At 54.0% G+C, this 25767-nt stretch overlaps 1 protein-coding gene across 2 annotated transcripts; it reads right to left on the bottom strand.

Annotated features, from left to right (window-relative positions):
* Positions 1-5599: 5599 nt before the first annotated feature.
* Positions 5600-22993, bottom strand: CBX7 (chromobox 7). 2 transcript variants are annotated; one of them, XM_036891097.2, is made up of 6 exons: positions 22698-22993; positions 20502-20545; positions 14029-14094; positions 12091-12157; positions 9030-9381; positions 5600-8683 (listed from the first exon to the last, which is right to left on the bottom strand). In XM_036891097.2, the coding sequence occupies exons 1-6, from the start codon at positions 22764-22766 to the stop codon at positions 8526-8528; spliced, it is 756 nt and encodes a 251-aa protein (XP_036746992.1). In that variant the 5' UTR covers positions 22767-22993; the 3' UTR covers positions 5600-8525. The 2 variants fall into 2 exon arrangements, with proteins under 2 accessions (XP_036746992.1, XP_036746993.1); XM_036891098.2 differs by having other exon boundaries at positions 9030-9102; positions 22698-22991.
* Positions 22994-25767: the final 2774 nt, after the last annotated feature.

Below are 25767 nucleotides of genomic sequence, written 5' to 3'. Positions count from 1 at the left end.
GAACAAGAAAGTAGCGAAGGATGGTTTGAGTCTTGGTTCAAATACAAACCTTGGTTCGCTACCCTCCTCTCGGCCATTGCAGGGCCACTAGTCATCCTGCTGTTGCTGCTTACGATTGGCCCATGCATAGTTAACAGGCTTGTTAAGTTTGTGCGGGAAAGGATTGACACTGTCCAACTTTTAGTCCTTCGTCAAAGGTATCAGGCTCTAGATGCTACTGTGGAAGATTCCTCAGTTTAGTCAAGAAAAGGGGGGGATGTAAAGGAATGCAGGAAACACCCTAGAGCGAGGGCCACCCAGTTTCCATACCCTAAAGGGGATGAAACTCGTGGGGATGAAACTCGTGGGGACGAAACTCGTGACAAGACGTTAAGGGATGCTCGTGCAAAGGTCAGGCAAGCTGCGGGTCCCCGTTTCAACTTTATTGGTTAAAGCATAGGGTGTGTTTTAACTTCATTGGTTGTGGTGATGTATGGGCGTTGGTATAATGGCTGTGGAAATCCTATATAATCTATACCTAAAGTTGCTTGGGGGTCGACAGCTCGGACTCGACCTGCGTGTCAGGGGAGGTGCTGTCGGCCCCAGCTAGCTGGCTGAATAAAGACTTTGCTTGGATTTACATCTCCGTGCCTGTGTAGTTTGTTCTCTGGAGAAGCCCCGGAGTCCTGGACCCTAACAGGAGACGAAACCCCAGACCACTGACCCCCAGCCTGCGTTTCCCATCATGCCGGAGTCCCACCAGGGTCCTGAATGACAATTCAGTGTAAAGCAGGGGTGGAGTAGAGAAGGCGGTAGCCTGCCCTTCCCCCAGGGGAGCTGGAGCTTCCGGGTCTGGCCTGCCCTCTGTCTCTGGGGCCATTTCTTTCTTTCCCTTTGTAACAGCAATGTTGGGTCCTACTGCACAAAGGGGCCCGTCTCCATCACGGGTGTATCTCTGTCAAGGCAGAGAGCCTGAGAGGAGGAGAGAGAGTGGGTCTGAGCCTGAGGAACTATAGCCACAGGAGGGCCACCACCCCGGCCCCCCACCCACTCCTGGCGCCAAAGCACGAAGGAGGTGAGGCCTCAGGTGAGAGGGTCTGGGGGGGCCACTCACATAAAGCCAGGGTCCTGTGAGAGAAGAGGAGCCCCAGAGCCCATGACAGAAGGTCTGGGACAGGCCTGCCAAGCCAGGGGATGCACTGGGTCTCCTGACACCAGGTGAGTCTACAGGAAAGTAAGGTGGGTGGGAGTCCAGGAAAACAAACACTCCAGGCCTCCCACCTGGTCTTGGAGGCAGGAAGCAGTGGGTTCACCGCTCTGACAGCTATGGAGGGACACTCAGAGGTAAGAGGCTGTCCCAAGGCTAAGGGTGGTCCTGTGAGAAGGAGTGGAGTCGAGCACCCAGTGCCCAGGGCAGGCTCCGACAAGCCTGCCAAGGAGGCTGGGTGGGGCTGCAGGGATCAGGTACCAAGTACCGCCTGCTCTCCTCTCTGCCCAGGGCTCTGCCTTCCTGCCTCCTTCCTGCTCCGTGGTCCTCGGTTCTCGCTCTCCGGTGCCTTTTCTGTAGGGTCTGCTCCCGCCCCAGGACCCCCCAGCCCCGTCTCTGCAGTAGCCCTGTGCTGCCTCCTGGCCTGTCTCACTGTATCCGGGGCCCTATCCCATATCCCACACATTTTTAGCTATTCAAGGTCAAGCTTCAACATTTGTGCCATTAAGATAGTACACTTGTCTAAAATTTGAAATATTTCAGCCTTGAATGTCTGGGCTTGCCTGGTACTGGGATTTTCCCAGAATGTGGGAACTTCAGTGCTAAAATCAGGAAGATTCCAGGCAAATGGGCAGTGGGTTTCCTAAGCGTGCTATGAATGGGTGTCTTCATTCTAATCCCCACCGAGAGGACGGCCAGTTGCTCTAATGGGGAGTATGAACCTCAGCAGAGGTTACCGGCAGGTAATGAAAGGCCACAGTCCAGAGATGCTTCCTCCAGCAATTGTCACCCAAATCAATCTGCAGTTTTGCTAATTAGCAGAAAAGATGTCACAGATGGGTTTCCATTGATTAAATCACAGCTTTGTTAATTAGCATAACACATCAGAAACGGTTTTTCATTGATGGAATTAGTGGTATTTCAATTAGTTGACTAGAAATACGGGGGAGGCATTTCTGGCCTTGCAAGAACAGGATATGGAAATCAGTTGCTCCCTGCAGTCTGTGCCCTGCGGGATGGCAGCCCTGGCTTGATTCCTGTGTCCAGATGCAAATTCCAAGGGTTTCAATGGTCAGCAAGTCTTAGCTTTGGGAGGAGTATCCAGATGAATGGTGGGCTGGTGGTCCAGCAAGCTTCCCAAGTTTGTTCAGATGTTTGGCATCCGCTTGGTCATGAGCGTCCACACGCAGAGGGCTCCCACCAGAGCAAGCCTTTATGCACCTCCCTGGGGCACAGAGGGAAGGCTCCTAGTTCTGTCCACCTAATCTATCTGTGCAGAGCCAACAGCATCTGTGAAAAAGAATCCAGTGGTTCTGCATCCGCGCATGGGCCAGGTCACTTTGCAACGTAATATTAAATGAAAGAAAGCAAGATACAAAATGGAATAGTCTATGGAGTATAATCACAATTAGAGGGAGGAAATGCTACAAGTCTTTCAGCCAAGTCTCTGTCACATCCTCCCTTGGTGGCAACCATTTTTCCTGCTCACCTGTCTCTGTGCTCTTTGTAGAGACACAAGTGTGACATCCATGCCTAAGCAAAGAGCATGGACCTAGAGGAAGCAACAGCCACCCCGTCAGTCCCCAAAGAGAAGGGCACACCAGGGTTGAGATTCCCATGGGACCTGAGAACAGAGGAGTCTGGGGCACAGGGCAAAGATGTGTGAGCTGAGAAGGGACATGTGATATCCAGTTCTCAGGGAGCCCCACCCAGCCTAGGCAGCCTGCACGCATCAGCCTCCAGCAAGGGCAATGGTAGGTGGTCGGTGCTTGGCCAGGCTGGAGCAGGGAGGCAGCCAGCAGGTGGGAGAGCTCACCCTCTTCCTTCCCCTTCCCCAGTCCTCCTGGCCAGTGAAGGAGGAGGAGACCACCTTCCCTTACTCCCCTGCAGGAGCCCAAGTGGATCCATGGAGTTGTGTTTGGAAGGTGACAGAAGGTGGGATGACACCAGAAGATGCTCTCTGCATGTTGGATTTTCTCCTTCCTGTTGCACAGAAATACAGTACTGCTGCTGAGAGCAAGCTTATTCTGCCTCCAGTTTGGCAACCAGCTCAGGCTGATGAAGCCCTACTGCCAGAGGAGAACCTACTTGTGCTACCAGCTGAAGCTTGCCAATGCCCCTCTTGACAAAGACTATTTTTGAAACGAGGTGCCAAGTGGGCTCTGGGCACAGGGGCTAATCTGTCCCATGTGCGGGGAACATGCTGAGGCTTAGCTGGGTCTGAGCTACCCCAGCTTCCCCAGACTCTCCACGTTCTTTCCCAACGCTGGGCCTCTGCAGAAGCAGAATGCTCTTCCTGCCCCTCTTTGAGAAGATAATGTTTACTCTTCTGGGTCGCGGCTCAGTCACTGTTTGTGGGCAGCCCAGCGCTCTTCCAAGCACTGAACGCTGAGCTTCACCTGCAAGAACTCCAACATACACCTGTCCCCTTGCTTTTCCGCCTCTCTCTCAACCTGCCCTGTCCCTCCTTCCTCCCACACTGACCTGCTCCTTGGGGACCCTATGTTCAAACATCTTCAGACAGCCTCCCAGGCAAGTGTCCAAAGGTGAGGTCTGCAAAGCATGGGGGACCATGCCATGGGGGTGTCTGTTTGCTGACCCACCTCCTCCTGTGGGCACGGCACTGGGACCCTGGTCTGGTCTGGGTCAAGCTGTGGGTGCTTTGGGACTGCTGAGTCAATGGATGAGTGAGTGAATTAATTGATCATGAGGGAAAGGAGGTTCTTTCCCTGTCCTAGGCCAGTTTACATGCTCAGAAGTTCACAGGGCAGAGCCCCTCACCCCCGATTCCACCCTCAGGACATAACCTCTGGCCTCTGCCTTCTAACCAACTCTTCCTTTTCTCTGTCAGGAACCCCCCCCCTAGAAAAAGCACCATGCAGACATTTGCTTTCTTAACAAGATCAGGTCACTGCAACTGGACAAAACTCAGAGCTAGTCTGTTGGTGCTAACATCGTTTGCCCACTTCATGTCTCTGTCACATTTTGGTAATTCTCACAGTATTTCAAACTTTTGCATATTGTTGTATTTGTTATGGTGTCTGTGATCAGCAACTACAACTCACTGAAAGCTCAGATGATGGTTAGCATATTTTAGCATCAAGTATTTTTAAATTAAGATCTGTACATTGTAGACATAATGCCAGTGCACACTTTACATAGAGTACAATATAGTATAAGCATGGCTGTTATATGTACTGGGAAACAAAAAAATTCACTTGACTCGTGCAATATTTGCTTCATCATGAGGTTCTGAAATGCAGCCTACGGTCTCTCTGAGGTATACCTGCACGGCAGACTGGGTGACGGACAGGTCGAAGCTGGCATATGCACAGCTTGGATGTTGGGAGATTGGGTCAGCACACCCAGGGGCAACCCTCAACCGGCGACGGACGGCACCTGCCGGGTGATGCTCCCCCCCTCATCCTTTGAGAATGGACAGCTCTGGGGACATCTGTCTACTTCTCAGGCGGTCTCAGGTGGAATGACACGTTAGTTGCCTTAATGGTGACCTGGTAACACACCTTCTAATGGCTTTTCCTCCTTCCTTGACCCATTCCAACCCCTCACCCCTGCTCCTTGGATCACTTCCTAAATATGCCCCTTTATAAAATCTTTTACTTAAGCTCTGCTTTTGGAGGTGACCAAAGTGATCTCCAAACCTGCTTCTCCCCATTTAGCCTCCATCAGATAAAGAACCACCCTCTACCCAGTTGTCCAAACTGGAAACCTGCACATAATCGTGACACCTCCCTCACCTTCCCACCAAATTTTTGGCCTATCTTGACAATTCCATGCGTAAGGGTATCGCCAGCCCATCCATCCCCCGCCAACACCCGCCTCCTTTCACTGACACGCCCACGGCTGTGGTCTCCGCCCCCACACCGCCCACCTGTGTGGCCACAGCAGCCTCCTCCCTCTTATGCCTGCCGCCAGCCCTGCCCACTCCCTCCCAGGCTCTACTCTCAGGCAGGGAAGCTCAGTGCAGGTGAGCCTGGGGGCTCTCCCATCTCCCGCTCAGTTTTGGTCTAACCACCACTCCCTGGGGTCAGGCAGGTGTGCTGGGCTTGGCTGAACAGAACAATAGGTGAGCGCTCACCTGGCCGCCCCTGGGTTCCGGCGGCAGGAAGCAGAGAAAAGGTGGAGAGGAGAGCAGAAGCACAGCCCGCTCCCTGCAGGGCCCGTAACGGGGGCCACCACCCATCTTCATGCCCTCTTCCACGTCCCAACCACTTTCCTGCCCACCACCCAAATTAATCTTCAATGTATGTCTGGAGGGCTTAGAAAACTGACCCACCACCACATACACCTCCAGACTAACTTTCTGAGATCACGGTCAGTAACTCACGCACCTGGGGTCTAAATCTCAGGCTGCCACCCCGGGGCTGGAGGTGGTGCCAATCAGAAAGAAGGCTCGAAGACAAAAGAGCTTTTTTTAAAATCATCTTTAATGTATTCTTAATAATTTTTTGCCTTGTTTACCAGATAAATCATCTAAATAAATAGATGCTATACAGTCTCTTACCAATATCAGTACAAAAATAAAACCGTGCTCTGCATCCACTCTCGCGCTCCCCAGCACACTCAGAAAAGGCATGTGCTTGGAATCAACTCGTGCCCCCAACCCCTCCCGAATACATTCATTTTGTCTGAACAAAGCTCAACGCTCATTCTGTGCAAAGAAAGTGTTCTCATGCTGAGACTTGGAGGCCGGGCTGGCCACTTATAAAGCAGAAGCTGGACCACCTTACGCAAGCATAGCGCCACCCTCGAGCGGGAGAGGAGGAGAAAGCCAGCGATGGGGTCGCCACCCGGAGTGTCGCGCACTGGGACGCCCAGGAGGCCTCGGCCGTGGCACTGTAAGTGGCCATGCCAGGGGTCGGGGGACACTCTCCACACCCCATCCCACAGCAAAAGAAAAGTACCAACTGGTCTCTCTACATTCAAGATGGATGGGGGCTGGGGGAAGGAAAGACAGGTGGTCCAACTCTCTGAGCCCCCAACCCCCATGAGTACTGGCCTTCTGGGGTGGGCTCCTTGCTACACCCCGCTGGGACACTCAGGGCCACACCCAACTCCTCCCAGAGGTCTCTGTCCTGGGTAGGGCAAGGTCCTAACAGCCCAGAGCCCTTTCCCCAGGGAGCCCCGGCTCCCCAGGTCCCCTCCCTGAGACGCATGGAGCTCTGTGGGCCCCAAAGGGCTGAGTAAGAGGCAGGAAGTGTTCTCCTGCAGGAAACAGAATCAACTGCCTCATCCCAAAGGAAAGCCCCCAAACCCCAAGCCCACGGACTGCACCAACACTTCTGCGAAAGTGCCAGTGACGCAGGAAGAGAGGTCCCATGTCCTCACGGGGAGGACTATGACTTCTTTAGGAAGCTGCCACCAGAGGCCCAAATCCACGGCCACCATCTTCCAGTCACAGAGAGGCCCCCTCCCCGCCACCCACTGCCCTCCACCACCCTCCCCTCTGCTGGGAGCCCCTGTCCTGGGAGAGCTCCCACCTCCAGGCTGCCCCTCCCCTCCCCAGCGCCCCACAGCTGGGTGGGCGGGGTTTCTGCTGCCCCTCTTTTCCCTCACCCACCCCCACATGCACCTCTAGACTAGCTCTCAGGCTGGGGATGAATCAAGTCACCCAAGAGGGGTCCATCCCCCAGTGGAAGCACTGAATTGACCCTGGACAACGATGGATTAAGGAGGAAGGGGAGAGACTCAGGGACTTGGGAACTTGCCAGCAGGGCACTCCAAACAAAAATGGGGTGCTGGCTGTCTTTGGTTTGGGAACTCAGGGAGAAGGGGCCTGGGAGAAGAATGGCCTTGGCCTTGCCTCAGCAGGGGGTCTGTGGACTTCCTTGGGGCAAAACAGAGTGGGGGTAAGCCTGGGAGAGGGCAGGTGGGGCGCAGGACCCGAGGGCCCCGCCTCTGACAGTGGGCTGGGTGGAGGGAGCCGGCCTTACATGCCCCCTCCTTTGCCCCCTCGCCCCCAGGCTGGCTTTCTCCCTACATAGGGCCAGGGTAGGGAACAAGTCACTCCTCACTGCCAGGGGTGCTTCTAGCCCACAGGCATGCTTGCGGTGACTAGAAAATGAGCGCCCCTCCTCCTGGCGGGCACAGCCCCTTGCCGGGCGTGGGGCTTATGCACCTCCTTGGCCCACCGCCCACTGCAGCCCCACTGCAGGAAGACACGGCAGAGGTGCCCTCACAGGAACACAGGGTCAGTCCCAGCAGGGCCTTAGGGCAGATGGGGGCGAGTGTCAGCAGCAGTCGGGGCTCCCTCCCTCCCGACAGCAGGTACCCACCCAGGGCTTGGCTGAGCTGGATGGGAGGGCAGAGAAAGAGGAGGAGAACTAGAAGGGCTGAAAAGTCACCTGAGTCCGAGAGAACAGAGCCCCTCAGGGGAAGAAAGGCCAGACCCCCTCATAGCCTGTGCTGATGCCCGGCACACCTGCGGCTGGCCAGGTGAAGCCACAAACCCACACCTGCATGCCTGGGAGCGTGGCGGCCGTCTCATCCGCATGCCAGACCCCTGCCCTCTGCTGACAGCTGTGAGCAAGCTGAGCTGGGACAGAGGTGCCCCATGGGGTGCCCTGCAAGGTGGGGTGTGTGTGGGGTGCCTGCGGCAGGTTCTTTTGTGCTGTCAATCCCCCCATGCTCACCTGGTCACGGTTTCCAGACAGGAGGTATGGAGACACGTGCACAGGCAGGAGGGCACAAGAGTGGGACAGTGTGCACACCTGTGCGGCTGGGTGTGCGGAACTCTGAGCAGAAGCCACTCTGCTCAGCCGCCAGCCGCTGCCAGAGGAGAGGCAGAGTCTCCCCGGAGGGCATGGGGCGCACTTGTCACCTCCAACCCTCCTCTCTGACCCGGTCACTTCTGGTCACAGCCAGCCTCTACATCCCACCATGAAGCTGGAGTGAAAAGTTACAGACAAAGAAAGGACAAGGGGAGCCGAGTAGGAAGGCTGGGGTGGGCTGCTCCAGGGAGGGCTTGGGTCTCCCGTCCTTGAGCTCCCAGAACCAGCCACCGCGCCTCTAGAGAACGTGGACGGCAGTGTCCATCCAGGGGCCGGTGGCCCTCTCTCCATCCTGCCCTGGAGAGGCTCCCCGACTCACAGGGCAGCTCCAGGCCTCCCCAGCCCCCCAAACAGACCCTGAGGCCCCTCTGTAAACATGACACGCAGAGCAAGGGCAGGGTGGTGGGGAAGTGTTGCGTCTTCCCCCTTCTCCTGTTACATATGCTTTTAAATAAAATAATTAACCCGCCCCCAACCCCTCCCCATCTCTGGAAGTTCCCACCCCAAGCCCAAAAGAAAACAGTTTAAGAAGAGTAAAAAACGGTGATTCAGAACTTCCCACTGCGGTCTCGGAAGAAGCCCTCAGCTGCCTGGGCCTCACGGAAGGTGACGGTGATGGAATTGGCGGTGATATCGGTCACTGTCACTTCACTTGGCGGGAGCGCAGGTGTCCAAAGAGGGGGCCCCTCGGCCAGGTCTGCATCTACTGTAGCCACGGGAGAGACACGGGGGACAACACTGACACAAGGTGGAGAAGGCGGGAGCAAGAGGCTGCGTGCAACCCACGCCCCACACCAGGTCTTCCTGAGGCCCCCGCCAGCTTAGGGCCACCTCAAGGCAGGGCACACGGGAGGAGGTCACTACATTTATCCTTCCTGGCTGGGCAAGAGTTTGTCTGGAGCAGCACCACAGAAAGAACTGTGGGCTGGGCGCCAGGGTCCCTGTAGGCTATGTGGCCTCAGGGGCACCCTCAGACCATTCCAATAACACTTGTTCCTGATGACTTAAGAGATCTTTCTAGCCCTGAGGGTCTGTGGGTCTGGCTCTCTTACCCTCCTCTTCAGGGGGCTGCTCAGCAGGCTCCCACTCGCCGGCCAACTGCAGGACCTCCGGGGCTGGTGACTCCTGCAGGAAGAGCTCCCGTGGATGGCTGTGACTCTCCAGGTCGGGCCCGCGGGGTGGGAACTTCTTGCGTGAGAGCCGCAGGTACTTGTGGGCCTTGCGCGGCTTGCTGAGCGGGAAGGGCAGGGTGGGCACCAAGGGGCCCTTGTCCACCAGCTCGGGTGCCCCTGCCTTGACCACCCCCTCGGGGCTCCCGCTGCCGAGTGGGCGCGTCAGGGAGAAGCAGAGCTTCTCCTTGCCCTTGGCCTTGTGGGAGCTCCGCAGGTCCATGCTGTACAGCCGCTGCGGGGGCAAGCCAGGGCACGGCGGGTCAGCCCTGCCCTCCCACCCACTGCCGCGCCTTTGCTCATGCTGTTCCTCCAACCCAGAGTTCCCTTCCCCGTGTTTCATGGCCCAGAGCCAGCTAGCACTCCAACCCCAGCCCCAGGTCTGGTGCGGCTCAGCCACGCATCCTGGCCCCACCATGCAGCCTCATCTGCCGGGGGCCCGTCAGTGGCTAAGGGATGGGGGTGGCGGGGCACATTCCTTTGGTACACCTGTAAGAGGTACCAACCAAAAACTGACCAACAAAGAACTTGTTGGATTTACAAGGCAGAGAAATTAAGGAGTTATCCTTCATTATAGGAAAGGAATTTTTGCTTACTTTTGGGAGCTGAAACAGCCAGCCTACCAGGGAGATGGTGGGAGGCAGAGGGCTAAGTTTCTTGGGGCAAGTTAACCCCAGAGTACACACAGCACTAGGGGGCACCAAGTCACACAGCCACAAGGTCGGGACTTTGCCAGCAGCCTGCAGGTGCCCCCTGACCCCTCCAGGACCCTCCTTGGCTCTGAGTGACAGCAGAGGCCCGATGTGAATCCAGCGCACTGCTGAGGCCCCCCTTCACTTTTGTTAACACGGGGCTGTGGGACATATTCTTCCACAAGCCAAGGGCTGGAGTTTTGTAATTTGGTGAGTGTCTGACTTTGGAGAAATTTATACAAGTCTAAGAAGGATCCTTGGTGCTAAGGTGTTTTGAGGGCCTGGATCACTCTGGACAGTATCTTTTACTGCCACCTGTCACGAGAGGTTCCTAGGAAGAGTGAGGCCATCACATGGGACCTGTAGGTCAAGTACCTCCAAGCTGGGAGCAAAGATCACAGGTGCAGCCTCCATTCTCCAGTCCCACCTGGCAATGCCGTCCCTCAGCGCAGGTTGCAGATGGTTAGGGGATGTGAGAGGATGCGGAACTGGGAGGGACTGGGAAGATACTACAATACTAGGGGGCTTATCTTACATGCAGCTTTATCAAAACCACTCCTTCAGCCTGGCGCACAGGCCATCACAAGCCCCGCCAACTCTCCTCTGATCCTGAAAAGGACTCATCTTTGGCCTTGTCCACCTCAGCACAAGAGAACTACCATTACGAACAGGGACCCAGGAGCACCAGAATCAGACCTGGGTTCATCCAGCTCTGTGATCCTCAGCTAATGGCCTCCTTGAGCCTCAGTTTTGTCAGTGAAACAATGATGAAACTGTACCGGCCAGCCTCCAAGAGGGCCCCAAGGATGGGATTAACACCCATATGCCATCCCCTAGCTCGGAACACTGTGGCGTGGGACTTCCGAGGCTGGGTCACACTAAAGACGCTGTGCTTCTCCCTGGCTCTCTCTTGGATCACCCACTCCAGGAAGCTAGTGGCCATACTGTGAGGCCACTCAGTGGCCCTACGGAGAAGTCCCCATGGTGAGGGCCTGAGCCTCCTGCCAACATCCAGCACTGACTGGCTGGGCATGCGAGTAGATCTGCACATGGAAGCAGGTCGTCCAGCCACAGTCAAACCTTCAGGTGAGTGCAGCCCTGGTTGACAAATGACTGTACCCAGACCTGAATCACTCAAGAACCAACTGAAGAACTCTCAAATTCCTGGCCCACCAAGACACCAAGACTATGTGATACAGTGTTTATTGCTTTTAAGTTGTTTAGTTGTTAAGGTAATTTATTATACAGCAATAGATAACCAATACACCTTCCACATAGGTTTGGTGTGTGGATGATGTGTGTTCATTTATGAGCAGCACCAAGAACATAGCTTAGCACAGAGAAGATGTCTGACAGACAGATGCTAGTTTCCTTCCTGGGACCCAGTTCATACCAAACCCCTGTGTAAAAGGCCCACTGCATGAAGAGGGGCTTGTCTATTCAGACAAAAGCCTCAGGTGATTCAAAATCAAGAATGGGCAGGAGACTGGACATGCATGTGGACTAAGAAGTCTTATTTTTTGGCTTCAACACCTGGGTGGGCATTATTAAACAGAGCTGGTATTCTTATCATACTGGTTTTATAGATGAGAAACTCAAGCTCAGAGCAGCTAAGAGACTTGCCTTGCATCACTTCAGGTTCCATTTGCTTTTCAGTGCAAAGCAGTAAAGCCAGCCAAGTGGCCCCAAGACCTGGGTAATTTGGGATGTTGCAGTCTAGAAACCCACCTACAGCAAAGGACTGGAAAAGGAGGCCCTGTACGTTTCTTCTCACTCAAAAATGACATGTTTCTAGGACATCCCAAAGCTACAGTTGCAGAATTCTAAGTCTCCTTTTCTTGGATTCTAAAATTCCAGGCTCCCGTGCTTCCTCAATTCTAAAGTTTACGTTTCTAAGGTTCTCAAATATGACAATTTTGTGTTTTGGGGACTTTTGAGCATCAAAAAGGTTTACTTACAATACTCTAAGCTCTCAAAGTTCTAGGATCCCATCAGCCATACAGCCACCCTCCCTCCTACCATAGCACTTCTCACCCAGGCTGTCTTTCTGGGACAGCAGTCCCCAGTCCCGACTTCTCCCCACTCCTCCTATTGAAACTTACCCTCTAGGTGCCCTGCCCCACAGTGCCCTGGGTGGAGCCCAGGAGGGTAAATGGTTCAGTTTATCTAGCGGGTGCAAATGCAAGGACCGGGTGGGGCTGGGAGAGGGACTAGGGGGACTTGTGGGCAGGCACCAGCGCTGGCGGGGTTACCTGCAGCAGGAGCCGCTTGGGTTTCGGGCCTCTCCTCCTGTACCCTGACGCTCGGTCTCTCTCTTCCCTGGGGTACAAAGCAGATGGCAGAAGAAAAGGAAACACTGGTGACATTTAAGGGAAAGTAAGATCTCTCTCTCCACCTTGTCCTCTGCTGCTGGGGGAGGGGGAGGGTGTCCTCCACAGGCCCCGCCCAATCCTGGGGAAGGGGCTCCTCTGTGTTCTTTAGGCCATACAGAAACCTTCAGCCAAATTTGCCTCAAATGTCCCAGGAGGAGCTGAGAAGCCCGGGAATGGCCCTCCTGCAGGGAAGTTCTGCCCAGCTTTCTCTCATCTGGGAATCTGCATGAGCCTGGGGAGAGGACTCGTATGACTTTTCTGCACCATCTGGTTTGGGAAGGGGAGAAAAACTAGCCTATTCTGAGTGCCTAGTAGATGTCAGTTACAGCTGGGCACCTTCCCCACATCCCAAACACACACACGCATACAGGCACCACCTGCGGATGCGTGCAACGCCCGCACACAAGAGAGCAAGCATATCATGACCAAGGCTCCAAAACCAGTGCCAGAGGAGGAGGGAAAATTCTGGCATTTCATTCTGCCTATTGCACTTCATTCCATTTGCTTTTGTAGTGCCCCCCAACCCCCACCCCGTGCAGAGGCCACTGAGTACAGCAGAAAGGATGTGGAGGCTAGGAGTCTGCCCCCTCCCCCAGTACTGTGTGACTTTAGGCAGGCCTCTCTATCTGAGCTCAGCCAAACCAGTGAATCCTGGGCGCTGTGTCCAGCGGTGCTTCCCCAACCTGGCCCCAGGCAGCAGCTGCCACAACCCTAGAAACATCAGTCTCCTGGGGTGCTGGGCAAATGCACCTTGTGGAGGGCCCTCTCTCCCTACAGAGCTGGCTTCAGCAGGTCTGCTGTGCAGCCCTAGAACCCGCATTTGAAAGCAGCCAGGGCACTGTGACACCCAGAACTTTGGGTCCCACTCCTGGTGGCTCACCATAACAGATCTCCCAAGCCCTTGAGGGTGAGGCCCCTGGACAAGCCCCTTAGCCTCAATTTCCCCATCAGTCAAATAAGACCCTAATTCCTGTCTCAGGAGGTTACTGTAAGGGGCCAAATAAAAACGACTTTGTGAAACGGTCTCACACTGTACAGGGTAGGTGGGACAGGAGATGTGCAAGGACTTCAGCTGACTGACTGCTGGCAGGAAGGGAGGCCAGTAAAGCTGGGGTCATGCTGGGACGGGAGTGGCTAGATTACGCTCAGAAGGCCCCACACCAGGAGAAACATTTTGTCAAAGGCTCCCTGCTAAGATATGTCCTCCCCATCAGTGGAGCTGCCAATCACTAACCAAGCTGCATAATCCCAGCAGAGCACTGCATGCGGGAGACAGGCCCGGAGGCGGCTTTGCCCAGGGCCACTCAGCTGCGAGGTAGCCAAGGGATGGCCCAGAACTCAGACATGCACCTCCAGAGTCACACCCCTCCCCTGGCCTTCCTTGAACTTCATTGTATTTCCTTCACTTAGTGAGAGCATCTTTCGAGACTCTTTCTCTGGAATGCCTGCCGCCAAGGGCATTACTGACATTGCTGCCCTTCACATGGGGCATTTTTATATTCTTCACTGCAGTTGAAACTCCCACCTTATGAGGGAACCAGGCAGGTGTATTAGGGATGGCTCTTTCTACATTAGAGACAGAAGCCTGGGAAGGTTAAGGAAGTGGCTGATATCCCCAGCAACAAAATAGACCCAGGGCCCTCAGCTGCCCTGGGACCTGGTGTCCACCACCTCCCCCCAACAACACCAGGTTGTCCCTGCAGGACCTCCACCCACATGCCCACAACCCTTGCTCAGAGCCAAGCCAACAGGAGGCTCCCTGTGAAATCCCAGAGCCTGCCTTATGCCCAGACCCACTGGCAGACTAAGGCCCCTTACTTTTCCTCATAGGCCATGACTAGGCGGGGGTCCAGGATGTGCTCCTCTGGCTCCCATGTGCTGTACCTGGGGAGAGAAAAAGAGGTCAGAGCTGCTCTGCTCCCCCTGGCATTCAGAGAGGCCCCAGTTGCTCCACCAGGGCCCACTGCCTGTGGGCCTTTGCCCCTTCCTGGTCCAGCATAATTATCACCTACTCCCAGAAGCCGTCCCTGGCTGCGCAGGGTAGGCCAGGGCCTCCTGGAGGCTCCAGTGACACTAGAACTCCCTTCTTTTTGGGCACCCTATTAATGACTGTGTCCACCTCCTGATCAGATCCCATGTTCACCTCAGACACACAGGGTGCCTGCAAGAAGGCAGGCCCTTTAAGTCCCAGGATTCCGTGCCCATGAGCGGGAAGAACATGCGGTAAAGAGCAGAGGCTCTGGAGCCAAACTGCCTGGGTTCAAATCCCAGCTGTGCCCTTGACAGCTGTATAACCTTGAGCAACTTACTTAACATCTCTGTGTCTCAGTTTTCCCATCCGGAAAAGATTCTCGTGCTGATTAAACGCATTCATGTGTCTGAATGTTTATAGCGGTGCCCGGCGCCCAGGAAGCTTTGCTGTCCCCACCGACCCTTCAAGCCCCTGGCCCTAGCGCAGCCTCCTCCGCCCTGAGAGCTGCTGCCTCCCCACTCAGCACACGGGGGCACCTTCACAGCCAGTTCTGATGTTCCCTCATCTCGGGGCCTGGCACCCTGCAGGAATTTGCTGTGCCCAACACTCTCAGACCAGAGAGCACCCCCTGCTGGGACAGATCTGGGCAGGGACAGCTCAGCTCTCCTGCTTCTACCTGCACTATTATTTACTTAGTATCTGCCTTTAAAGCAACTCACTATTTTTGTTTAAGTGGTTTTATTTTTTAAAAGCTTTGTATGACTTTCATAGACAGAAAAACTAGTATCACTTACCATAAACAGATACTAGGACACAGAAAATTAAAAAATTTAAAGCATACATATGTCTATATATATATATGTATACATACAAATATACAACATACATACAAACATACAAATACACATACATGTATGTATGCATACATGCGTGTGTGCACCCAGCTCTTCTGGATAAGAAGAAAGGTGAGCAGGTATCAGGGAGGTGTTAGGAGGCAGAAAGAGGCAGGGCAGAGCCTCTCTGTTCCTGCTTGCCTCCTAACCGGCTGAGCTAAAAGCTTTATCTTAAACTGTCCTGGGACCATGTGACACCTAACAGTAGTCCAAGCCAGATTCAAACAAGCTGCCCAGGGACAGAATCCTTCCCTTCTCTCCCCCACTGACAATTCTGCACACCTACTTTGTGTTAGGTCTGTGGATGCAGCAATGAAGGTCCACGCTCTGATGACCTTACAGCCCCTACCCGAGTGCTACATGTCCCTGCAGGGCTGAGCTCTCCCCAGAGCTGGTCTCCAGAACAACTCCCAGTCACCCTTTAAGAGCCAGTGCCTTGTGGCTTCCCTGACTACTGTGCAAGGCGTCCCGCTCCCAGCAGAACGAGCCCTCCCCTCTGCTGCTCTCCATAGCTCGCTGTTGCACCTGGCATTGCCACAGCTGTTGATGACGCCAGCTGGTGTTATGGCTGGCAGATTGTGACCCCTCTGTACCTGTTTCCACCTCAGAAATGCAGCCCAGGCCCAGGAATGGCTATAGAAGCCACTACAGAGTTTTGCTCACAATGAAGAAATGCTGAAAGTACAACTGTGGATTTTTTTATAGTTTAGGTAAAGCCCAACTATAAGCAAACAAAGGGTGGCTAAGACTCCCCCAAACAAAGGTTGAATTTCCTCCTCTGTACTAATAACAAGAAAGGGGGATTTTGTGTTCTTCCTGTGTCCTCTGCCTTGTCCTAGCTGTTGAAATGTCTCTACAGTACTCTAGTCCTTTCTGCCCTGCCTACTTCCCCACTGCCCTACCCATTTTTGGTTGGTGTAGTTGCTTTGTGGTTCCTGGTGAATTTACACCTCAATTTCCTCATCTTAAGAATCACCAACACCAGGACAGTAACAGCAAGGGACCAGATCACAACTACCACCAGGAATTCACCCATTCCCCATAACACCCTGTAAATTATCCCACTTTACAGATAAAGAAACTGAGGCACAGCAGGTAAACACCTTGCCAAGGTCGGTGAGCTAGTAAGTGGACAGTCTGTGCTTGGAACTCTGTTGAATCTTGGCCACCCTACCTTGGATTCCTGACACATCACTGTATCTGACTTCCCACCGGGTTGTGAAGTCCTTCGGCGAGGGGCATTGCCTGACTGACGTTCTTGATGTCTGACCTGGAGCCTGGCACAGTGGGTGCACAGAAAGGGGCAGTGCATCCAGGGGGGATTGATATTGGGTTAGGTCTGAGGCAACAGCGCAGGGTTAGACTTGGCGGCAGGAGGCCTGGCCCTGCTCCCTGATGGGGGTGGGGAGGAGGAGGAGGAACGTACAGCGTCTCACCCCCTCGGACACCCCTGCCCCCTCAAGTGGAGGCCATTAGCTCTCCTCCGCAGTGTGAGAAACCAGAGACCACAGGTGGATCGATGCCGCTTTGTGAACACCTGGGTGCAGGCAGGGCAGGAGTGCACAGGCCAGACGGGTCCACAGCCTCGGAGATGCTGGGATCTGGGTCTCCCGTCCCGCGCAGCGAGCTACGGCGTGCACGCTGAGCGCGCGCAAGCTGGGAGGCAAAGGAGCGTTCAGAGAGGCGAAAGGGGCACTTTGCCCCGCCCCTGAAGCCGGCCGCGGGGCGCGCGCACGCAGGCGGAGGCGCGCGCACAGGATCGCCGGTCAACCAATGGGGGCCGGGGGCCGGGCCGGCTCGCGCCGGCTCCGAGGTAAACACGGCCACGTGACCAATCGCCCCGCCCCCGCGCCCCAGTAAACAGGCTAGAGGCAGCCCCGCCTGAGCCCCGCTGCGCAGGCTCTGGCTGTGTTGGGGGCGGGGCACCCCACAGAGTCGGGCCCGCCCCAGCCCCCCAACTAACAATTTAAAGATGCCGAAAGTGAGGATGACGGAGGATCAGGTCGGCACTGCCTATGCGCCTTTCGACGAGTAACTCCACCCTAGGGCTTCTTTTCTCCATCCATGCAAGTGTCCCTTTTAGGGCTGATGTGACGGTTAGATGTATTAAGCCATTTTAAGCACTTAGATCATTATGGCACATAATAAAAGCAAATAAGCGTTAATTAAAACAATTTCAAACGCCTACAGAGCGCAAAACCCTGCCAGGGCCCGAATCCGGGTCTGCTGCCAGCTGCCCAAACCCAGTCTTGGAGGAGGGAGAACAGCCTCCACTGCCCTGGCACTGCACTACGAACCTTCCCTTGACTCAGGCAACCTTCAGCAGGGCCTCCTGAGGTTAAGGCCTTATTTTACAGGTGGGGAACTGCAGGCACAGAGAGGCTGAAGGCTTTGCCCTGGTCACAAAGCTGGTAAATCTACAGAACCAGCGTTCAAAGGCAACCTGGTCTGACACCAAAGCCTCCCTACTAAACTGGTCAAAAGGCCAATACAGGAGATCCTAGGTCACCTTTAGGTCTGGGATCAGGCAGCCCCTAGTCCAGATTGTCCCAGCTGTATGACCTCGGGCGAGGACGCCTCTGAAGATTTTTGTCTCCCCATCTGTAAAATGGGCTGCCATTACGCAATTAAATGGGCCAATACCTGACTCATAGTAGGGACTTACTGACACGGTTACTGCTGGTGATATCATTACTAAAGCTCAGTGGAGGCGGTCCTACTTAAAAGATGGGGTAGCATTCACAAATGGAAAAAGAAGGAAGGAACACGTTTCTGAAGAGGGAATAGCAGTCCTGGGCAGGCTGGAATGAGAGTTTGGTATCTGAGGGGTCTCCGCGGGGCTGAAGGCCTGTAGCTGATGATTTAACATCCTCTGCCCTGTGCCCCAGCCCCTCCCTGTGCCATCTGCTGTACCTTCCGGAACTAGCAAGATAGCTCCTCTGCCCCATCTGCTGGGGAGGGAGGGCAGTCATTTACCTGCTCTTGCGGAGGGACGTAGGTAAAGCATGTACAAACGAAACAGGGTCTGCACAGAGCAGGTGTTTATTTCAATCATGGTTTCTGTTAGCTATGAGCTTCCTGGCCAGGGTGTGGAGTGCGCAGGGTACTGCGGAACAGGAGAATCTGGCTCCCCTGCCCACGGAGGCTAGCACTGCCCTGGCCAAGTCCCAGGCCTTCAGCAAGCAGCCTGCCCAACTACCTACCCCCTACCCTTTTTCTCAGCCTCTTTTCCACAAAGGTCGCCTGAGGAGGGCGGACTGAGGACCAAGTAGATTACAAAGGAGCCCAGGTTCTCCTGCTTCTTCCCCTGACTGAACCTATTTTCCTCCAAGCAAAGTGGGAGATGCAGTGGATGGTGTGAAGAGGGTGAAACACAGTGTGGGCTTGGCAGTTATATTCTTGTAATGACCTCCCCTCTCTGGGCCTCAGTTTCCCCAGCTGAAGACTGATCTAAATGATTTCTAAAGGCTACTCTGAGCTCCTGTGAGAAACACAACCCCCCAGATCCCTCTCCTGGCTGGGAGAGACCTAAGAACAAAGCTGTCTAACTTTGTATTAAAAGCAAACATTTTCTAGGTAGGCTGAGAAAGCACCAGATCCTTTACATCCATCATCTAATCCTCACAACAACGTTGTGACGGAGGCTTTATTATTCTACTTTGGAGAAGTGGAAACAGAGACCCTGCCATGTTGGGGACCTGCCCAGGAGCTCACAGCAAATCCCACCATGGGCCACAAACCCAGGACCAAAGTGTGGGGGAGCCAGAGGTACCCCAGGCCAACTGGTCAAACAGGGCTCCCAGAACCCCCTCGGGTTTCCAAAGGCAGTCATAAGGTCCCACTGGTGGTCTCAGTATGTTATGAAACAAGTGAGCCCAGGGCTGGGGGTGCAGGCCAACAGAAACATGAGGGACTGCCTCTGGAGCGCGAGGGCCTTCCCTCCTGCTGAAGCTCTGACGGGCAGACATATTCATCTGGGATTTATAAAAGTGGGAGAAGGAACTTTTAATTGATAAGTACCTCTGTTTAGAGAAGGAAATCTTTCAAAAGATGGAGTCTACAGAGGAGGAAAAATAGCCAACAGTGCCTTGAAGGCCAGTAGGCTGGAGGCTATAGTGGGACACACGGCCTTCCAGCGCAGAGGCTAAAGCGAACGAGTACGCAGGGAGTCAGGGCTCCGGCAGCCCACCCTGGGCGGCTTCCCCTGATAATCCTCCCGCACCTCTTACTGCCCTTTGTCTAGGTTGGAAATCCACCTCGAGCCTGCCCAGTGGAGGAGGAGACTGGAGAGTGGTGTGCTTGGGCTCTGTCCCTGGAGTCCATTACCTGGTTGGCCAGCCGCCAACCCCAATTACCAAGATGCCTGCAGGTCACCCTGAACATGCACCCGTTTCCCCTTCAAGAGTGAGGGAGCCTAAGAGGGGAGGACAAGGCCAGGACTACTGAACCCATTTTGCAGAGACGAAAGCTGAGGCAAATGGGCTATCTTCCCCTCTGCTCTCTCTCCCCACCATGCCTCCAAGATGCTTCCAGGACCCAATACCAGGTCAGCCCCCAGCACTGACAGCAGAGGCTGGGGACTGAGGGGGTTTCCAGAAGTCAGTTGCTAGGAGGCAGGGCAGGGAGGTGGGGCACCCACAGACCAATGGAGAGGCCCCACGACTTGCTTATTCCCTCCCCCAACAAAACTCCCTGCTGGGAAGTGATTGGTTGGGGGGAAAGTTCCTGACTGGGCTGCAGAAGGAGAGGTGGAGCAACAAGGAGAGGTACTTGGTCCTCAGTTGTGAGATGGAGGTACAGAGAGATACCTGGAAATGGGGAAGCCTAGTTCAAGCTCAACTCTGCCTCCACTTGCTGTGTGACCTACAGCAACTGCTTACCTTCTCTGAGGCTGTTTCCTCCTCTTTCTAAGTCACTACCACCTCTGCCTCACCAGGCTGTATGGGAACCTGCTCTGTAGACTGGAGAATGGTGTGCCTGGGCTCTGTCCCTAGCATTATGGCACTGAGGACTTGTGTCTCCCTGGCTAAACTGCCTTTCCCAGACCCACAAACCCCCACCCAGCACTGTGCCTTGGGAGCCCCTCCATCTGGCCAGCAGACATCTCAGAAGCCAAGATGCTGTGCCTTCACATCCCAGTGCCAGGAAAGCCAGAAGGAAAGGAGAGGAGGCTCCAACTGGAACATGGAGCTCAACCTGGAGGGGAGCAGATGAGAAGAGAAGCTGGGGCCCACTGGGACCTTCATGTGCCACAAGCTGCTAGGCTGGCGGAGGGGAAACTGAGGCCCAGAGAAGAGTATGCTTTAATCAAAGTCTACTGGCCAATTACTAGAGCAGCTGGAGCTAAAAGCTAGGCAGGAGAGAAAGCAAAAAGTGGATGGGAAGATGCATAGACAAAAAGACATACACACATAAAGGAGTCTTACTTTGGGGGCCATCCCTTCCACTTCACCAGATATTCGACTTTACCCTGGGAAGAGAGAGAAACAGACACAGTGAGACACACACCCACCCCAGTAACTACTCACAGGACAGTAAGGCCCATTCCCCTCTGCAAACACACAGTCCAGGGACCACCTCCCACATCTCCACCAATGCAGAGGCCCCCCCACTTTGGCTGCATGACCATCCCAGACTGCTCTCCCTACTACAGTGCAGGAGTGCATCTGGCCCCCAACATTGCTGGGTCTCCTGTGGCAGAAGCTCAGAGCTCATGCCACACAGGGGAAACTGAGACCACATGGAGGCCTATACCACCAAAGATCCAGTGACCAGAGGCCCAGTGCTAAGACCATAACTCTCTTTCCTTTTTAGATCAGAAGACTCTCCAAGTCCTAGGAAATTTCTTGCTGGGGTGTTCCCCATGGCTCTAGCCCCACCAGCCCCTTTCCTGGGAAATGCTGCCTCTGGCCCAGAGGTGACAGGCCAATGACTGTAAGACTCACAACTCAAAAGAGCCTGGCAGGACCCCAGAGAAGGCTGACAAGTCTCCACCTTCAAAAATGGTGGTCACCCCTCCAAGAGTTAGAAAACAGAGCCAGGCCCCTCCCTTCCTCACAGCTGGCAGGGCTGTTTTCATCCAATGGGTGAAACCCCTCTACACTGGAACTTTAAGACCAAGATATGCCACTTCCTCAAAGAGGCCTGCCCTGTCTAACCCTTCTATGCCATCCTTCCCACCTTACAGTTCTTCCTACCTTACAGTTCTTCCTAGGTAGGATCTGTATTTATTTCCTCTTTTATTGTGTGTCTCCTCTGCTGGAATGCTAGTTCCAGGACGGGAGGGACTTATCCCTCCCTGAGGCTTAGATGGTGCCTGGTACATAACAGAGCCTCCTTCAATAAATATATTTTGAATAAATGACTAAAGGAACGATGCTCCTCACCCTCTGGTACCATCCCTCAGGCCCCATAAAGAAGGGGTATTTACTGTACCTGATTATGGAGAGCCCTAGGCTTTGTGGAATAAATTAAAATTGAGGAAACCCTGGAGGAAGTGGGGAGGAGCAGCTCGGACCTGAATACAGTTCAACCCCATCTGAGTTGGGGGAAGAAAAGTTCATGGCCCACCTTGACCTTCCCCCTTGGCCCAAGATGCCAGAGCCAAGTTTTCTCTCTGGAAAGAAGATCAGCTGGCAATCAGCCAACTCGAGCTCCGGCTCTACCTCCATCCCTAACTGGCCGCATGACCTTGACGAGGTCATTTCCCCTGCCTGGGCCTCAGTTTCTGTCCCTGTCAAAAGAGAAGAGGTAACCTGTGACCCCTCCCAGCCCTGCCGCTGGATCAACCCAAGGGGCTGAACAGAGGAGATCCAGGAAAAGGATGGCAGTGAGCACCAGGAAAGGAACTTTCCCCGAAGAATTCCATCCCCAACCTCCAGCCCGGGGGAGCGCACTCTGCAACACGTGCACAGGAAGCGTGTGGGCCGCCAAAGCCCAGCCCCGAGGCGCCGGCACCGGACCCAGCAGAACAGATGCCTGCTTAAATTGCAGGCTGTGTGTCTGTTTTGGAGGCGTAGGCGCAGGGGGAGGCGCTTGGAGGATGCCCGAGCGCTGTAGGCGGCTTCACTGGGCCGCCGGGCGGGGCTGAGGGCTGGGGTGGGGAAGACAGAGGGGTGTGCACTTTATAGGGGGGGAAAGACGGAGGTGGGGGTGTGGAAGGGATCGGAGGTCTAAGTCCAGTAATTTGACTTCAGAGGCAGGACACTGTTCCAGAGCTCCGCCTCCAACTTCAAAGGTCTTGGTCGCAAGAGTCCAGAGTCCTGAGTTCTAGACCCAGTTCGGACGTTAACACACTAGGCAAGCCCTTAACTTGGGCCTCAGTCTCCCCATATTTAGGATGAGGAGGATGAGGATGATCATTCAGGATCCCTAAAGTCTGACCCTAATCTCCAGCTGTGGTGGGCTCAGCTGCCCCCAGGATTCGGGGCGATAACTTTTATTCTACTTATCCTACAAGGTGGAGGGGAAACTGAGGCACAGACTGGGGAGCCAAGCCCAGCACCGCAGGGCTGCCTGGGCTTCCCGCCCCACTTTCCCCTTCGCTCCCAGGTGAAGGGGACGGTGCTGGGGACAGGAGGGACCCCAGAGGGGTCCTGGGAGCCGCCCCCACGCAGCCTCACCTTCCGCACGCGCTTCTTCCGGATGCTCTCCACAGCGAACACCTGCTCGCCGATGGCTGACAGCTCCATGCGGGGCGGAGGGCGAGCTGGCCCGAGGCCGGGCTGGGCTGGGGGCGGAGCTGCGGGGCCGCGGCTGTGGCGCGCGATGGTCGGGCCGCGGGGTCCCCGTCACCCTCGCCCGGGCGCGCACGCGCACGCGCACGCGCGCACACCCCCTCGCGCTCCCTCACGCTGCCGACGTTCCATTTTTGAACCTGCGCAACATTTTCCTCAGCGCGAGCGAGCGAGTGAGCGCGCGGGCAGGGGCGGGGCAGGGGCCTGGCTCGCGCCAGGCAGGTCACGCCTCTCCCCCTGGCCGCCCTCTCCTTGCTGGCCACGCCCCTGGTCACGCCCCACATTTTCCGTCCCCAGGGAGTCCCGCGCGCTGTAGCCTGGGCCGCTCAGCTCAGCGCCTTCGGCCCGCGGGACTTATTTGGCGCGTGCGCTGCTGGGCTCCCGGGTGCAATGAGATCTTAACATCTAGAAGCGTTTTCAAAGATCCTCCGGACGACACTGAGGGGCGTGGCCCGGGGGTTGCGGAAGAGAAACCTGCAGGGCGGGGGAAGCCGTTTGCCCCATCTCGCAAAGTAGTAGGCGGGGCTGGGGCGCGGACCGTCGAGCTAGAGGAAGGCGGGTGCTGCCGAGGCTTCCCAACCTGATGGGGCGCCACAGGGCTAAGCGCTGTCCAGATTCGGGCTCCGGAGCGCTGTGGTTCGGCCTGTCCTGAGTAGGCGTCTCCACGTCTGTCCGTCCATCAGGCTTTGGGCGGTGGTGCTGAGATGCACCGGGTCCGTCGCGAACGCTGCGTCGAGGGCCCCGAGAGGGCGACAACTCGCACAAGTGTGGCTGCAGCGGACACAGGGTGCACCTCGGGATGGATTTTGCCACTGGTCTGCCCCAACCCCGCGCACACATAGCACACATACACACACGCTTGATCTCGGCGCGCAGTAGGTGTTCGTTCGACTATTTGTGGAATGACCGGACCTTGATGTCCTAGACGAACTCTGACCCCAGCCGCCCCAAACCCCCTCTGTTTTCGCCGACTGCGCCACCGTTCACTCTCGCGAGCAACCCGGAGGCATCCGCGCCCCTCCGGTTCCCGCCGCCTATCCGCGCTGATCCTGAGCCCTGGCCCTCTGACCTGCCCCAGGCACAGCCCTCGTCCTTTCTCGGGCTGCAGGAACAGCCTTCCCGCCGAGCAGCCGTCTCCTCGTAGCCCGTGTCCGCACCGTGCCGGAGGTGCGCTTTCTAAAACGCGCATCCGACTGGGTCGCCCTAGTGCTTAAAAACCTTCCATAGCTCCCTGTTCCCCTCAGAGTAAAGTCCAAATGCCTTAGTCCGGAGCGCGGAAAGAAGAAATGATAGATTTATACTGGACTTTTCAGCAGAAGCAACGGAAGCTAGCCAGAAGGCAGTGGAATGGTACGTCCAATGTCCTGAGAGAAAGTAACCGTCATCTTACAAATAAAATACCCAGGGAAAATGTCTTTCAAGAATTGTGTCCGCAGTGAAAATATTTTTCCAGAACCAGGTGAAAAAATAACATTTACGAGTACAAAAACTAAGACTTTGCCACTAGCAGACCCTCCCTAAAGGAAATTCCAACGGAGGAACTTCAGGCAGGAAGAAGATGATCACAAAGGTCTGATGCAATAGGGAATAAAGAACAATGAAGAACGTTGACAATATAAAACAATAACAATGTCTTCTGGGTTAAAAATAGAATTAAAATACACAACAGCAATGGCATATAACTTGAGTGAGTGGAGTTAAAGTATTTGAAGATGCTCATATTCTTCAGGAGGAAAATGTAGAAATCAAATACACCTAGGCTTTGATGAGTTAAGAATGCAAGTTGTCCTCATCAGAGTAAACTAAAAGAATGGAAAGGCAGTGTTTACTATTCACCCAAATAATTAGAGGGGAAAGAAATGGGAAAATTAACCCAGTCAGTCCTAAAATAAGCAAGAATGGAGAGAAAAAAAAAATACAAGACAGATGGGACAAATGGATGGCAGATATAAATTCAAATGTACTATAATTCAATAAATGTAAATAATGCTATAGTTAAAACACAAAGATTATCAGACAGGATAAAAGTCCAACTACATGCAATTTACACAAGACATCCTCAAGAGACACTTTCAAAACAATCCTGAAAAGGCAACAGTTAATGCGTGGGAGAAAATGCAGCACATAAAGGCTAACAAAAAGAAGGCAGGTGCAGTTACTTTAATAGCAGAAAAAAGCATCACTGGAGATAAAGAAGGTCCCTTCATAATGAAAATGGTCCAATCCACTAGATAGAAAATTTTCTAATTTGTACGCAAATACTATAGTCTTAAAATACAAGAAACATGAAGAAGAGACCTACACAGAAAAATAGACAAATCCACAATTAAAGTGGAGATTTAAAAACTCTTTCCTCTGTAACTGGTAGAACAAGCAGCAATATAGTCAATAAGCATGTAGTTCAGATACTTGACTAGTGGACTTGTATAGAACGTTGTGGCTACAACTGCAGAATACTTTTCTCTTCAAGATGTGGACTATTTATAAAAACAGTAAATCTCAAGAAATTTCAAAAGTTAGAAATCTTATAGAGTATATTCTCAGAACACAGCATAAGCCAAAGACCGATAACAAAAAGATGACTTCAAAAGTCGCATGTGTTTGGAAATTAAGAAGTGTGTTTCTAAATAACTGATGGATCAAAGAAGAAATCACAATGGAAATTTTAAAGTATTTTTAAAATGAATAGAACGGAAATATTACATATTAAAAATTGTAGGCACAGCGAAAGCATGACTTAAAAGGAAGTTTGTGACCTTTAATGTTATGTTAGAAAAAAGAAAAGGCTGAAGTAGTAAGTAAGTGCCCATCTCAAGAAGTTAAAAGAAGTACAGGAAAGTAAACCAAGGAAAACAATAGGAAGGACAGAATAAAGGGAAGAGAAATAATGAAAAGGATCAGCAAAACCAAAAATTATTTCTATGAAAAAACTAATTGTAAACTGTGGTGAAATTGA

This window comes from Manis pentadactyla, chromosome 10, assembly GCF_030020395.1.
Source record: "Manis pentadactyla isolate mManPen7 chromosome 10, mManPen7.hap1, whole genome shotgun sequence".
Taxonomy (NCBI): domain Eukaryota; kingdom Metazoa; phylum Chordata; class Mammalia; order Pholidota; family Manidae; genus Manis; species Manis pentadactyla.
This window is presented reverse-complemented; position numbering and strand designations above follow the sequence as displayed.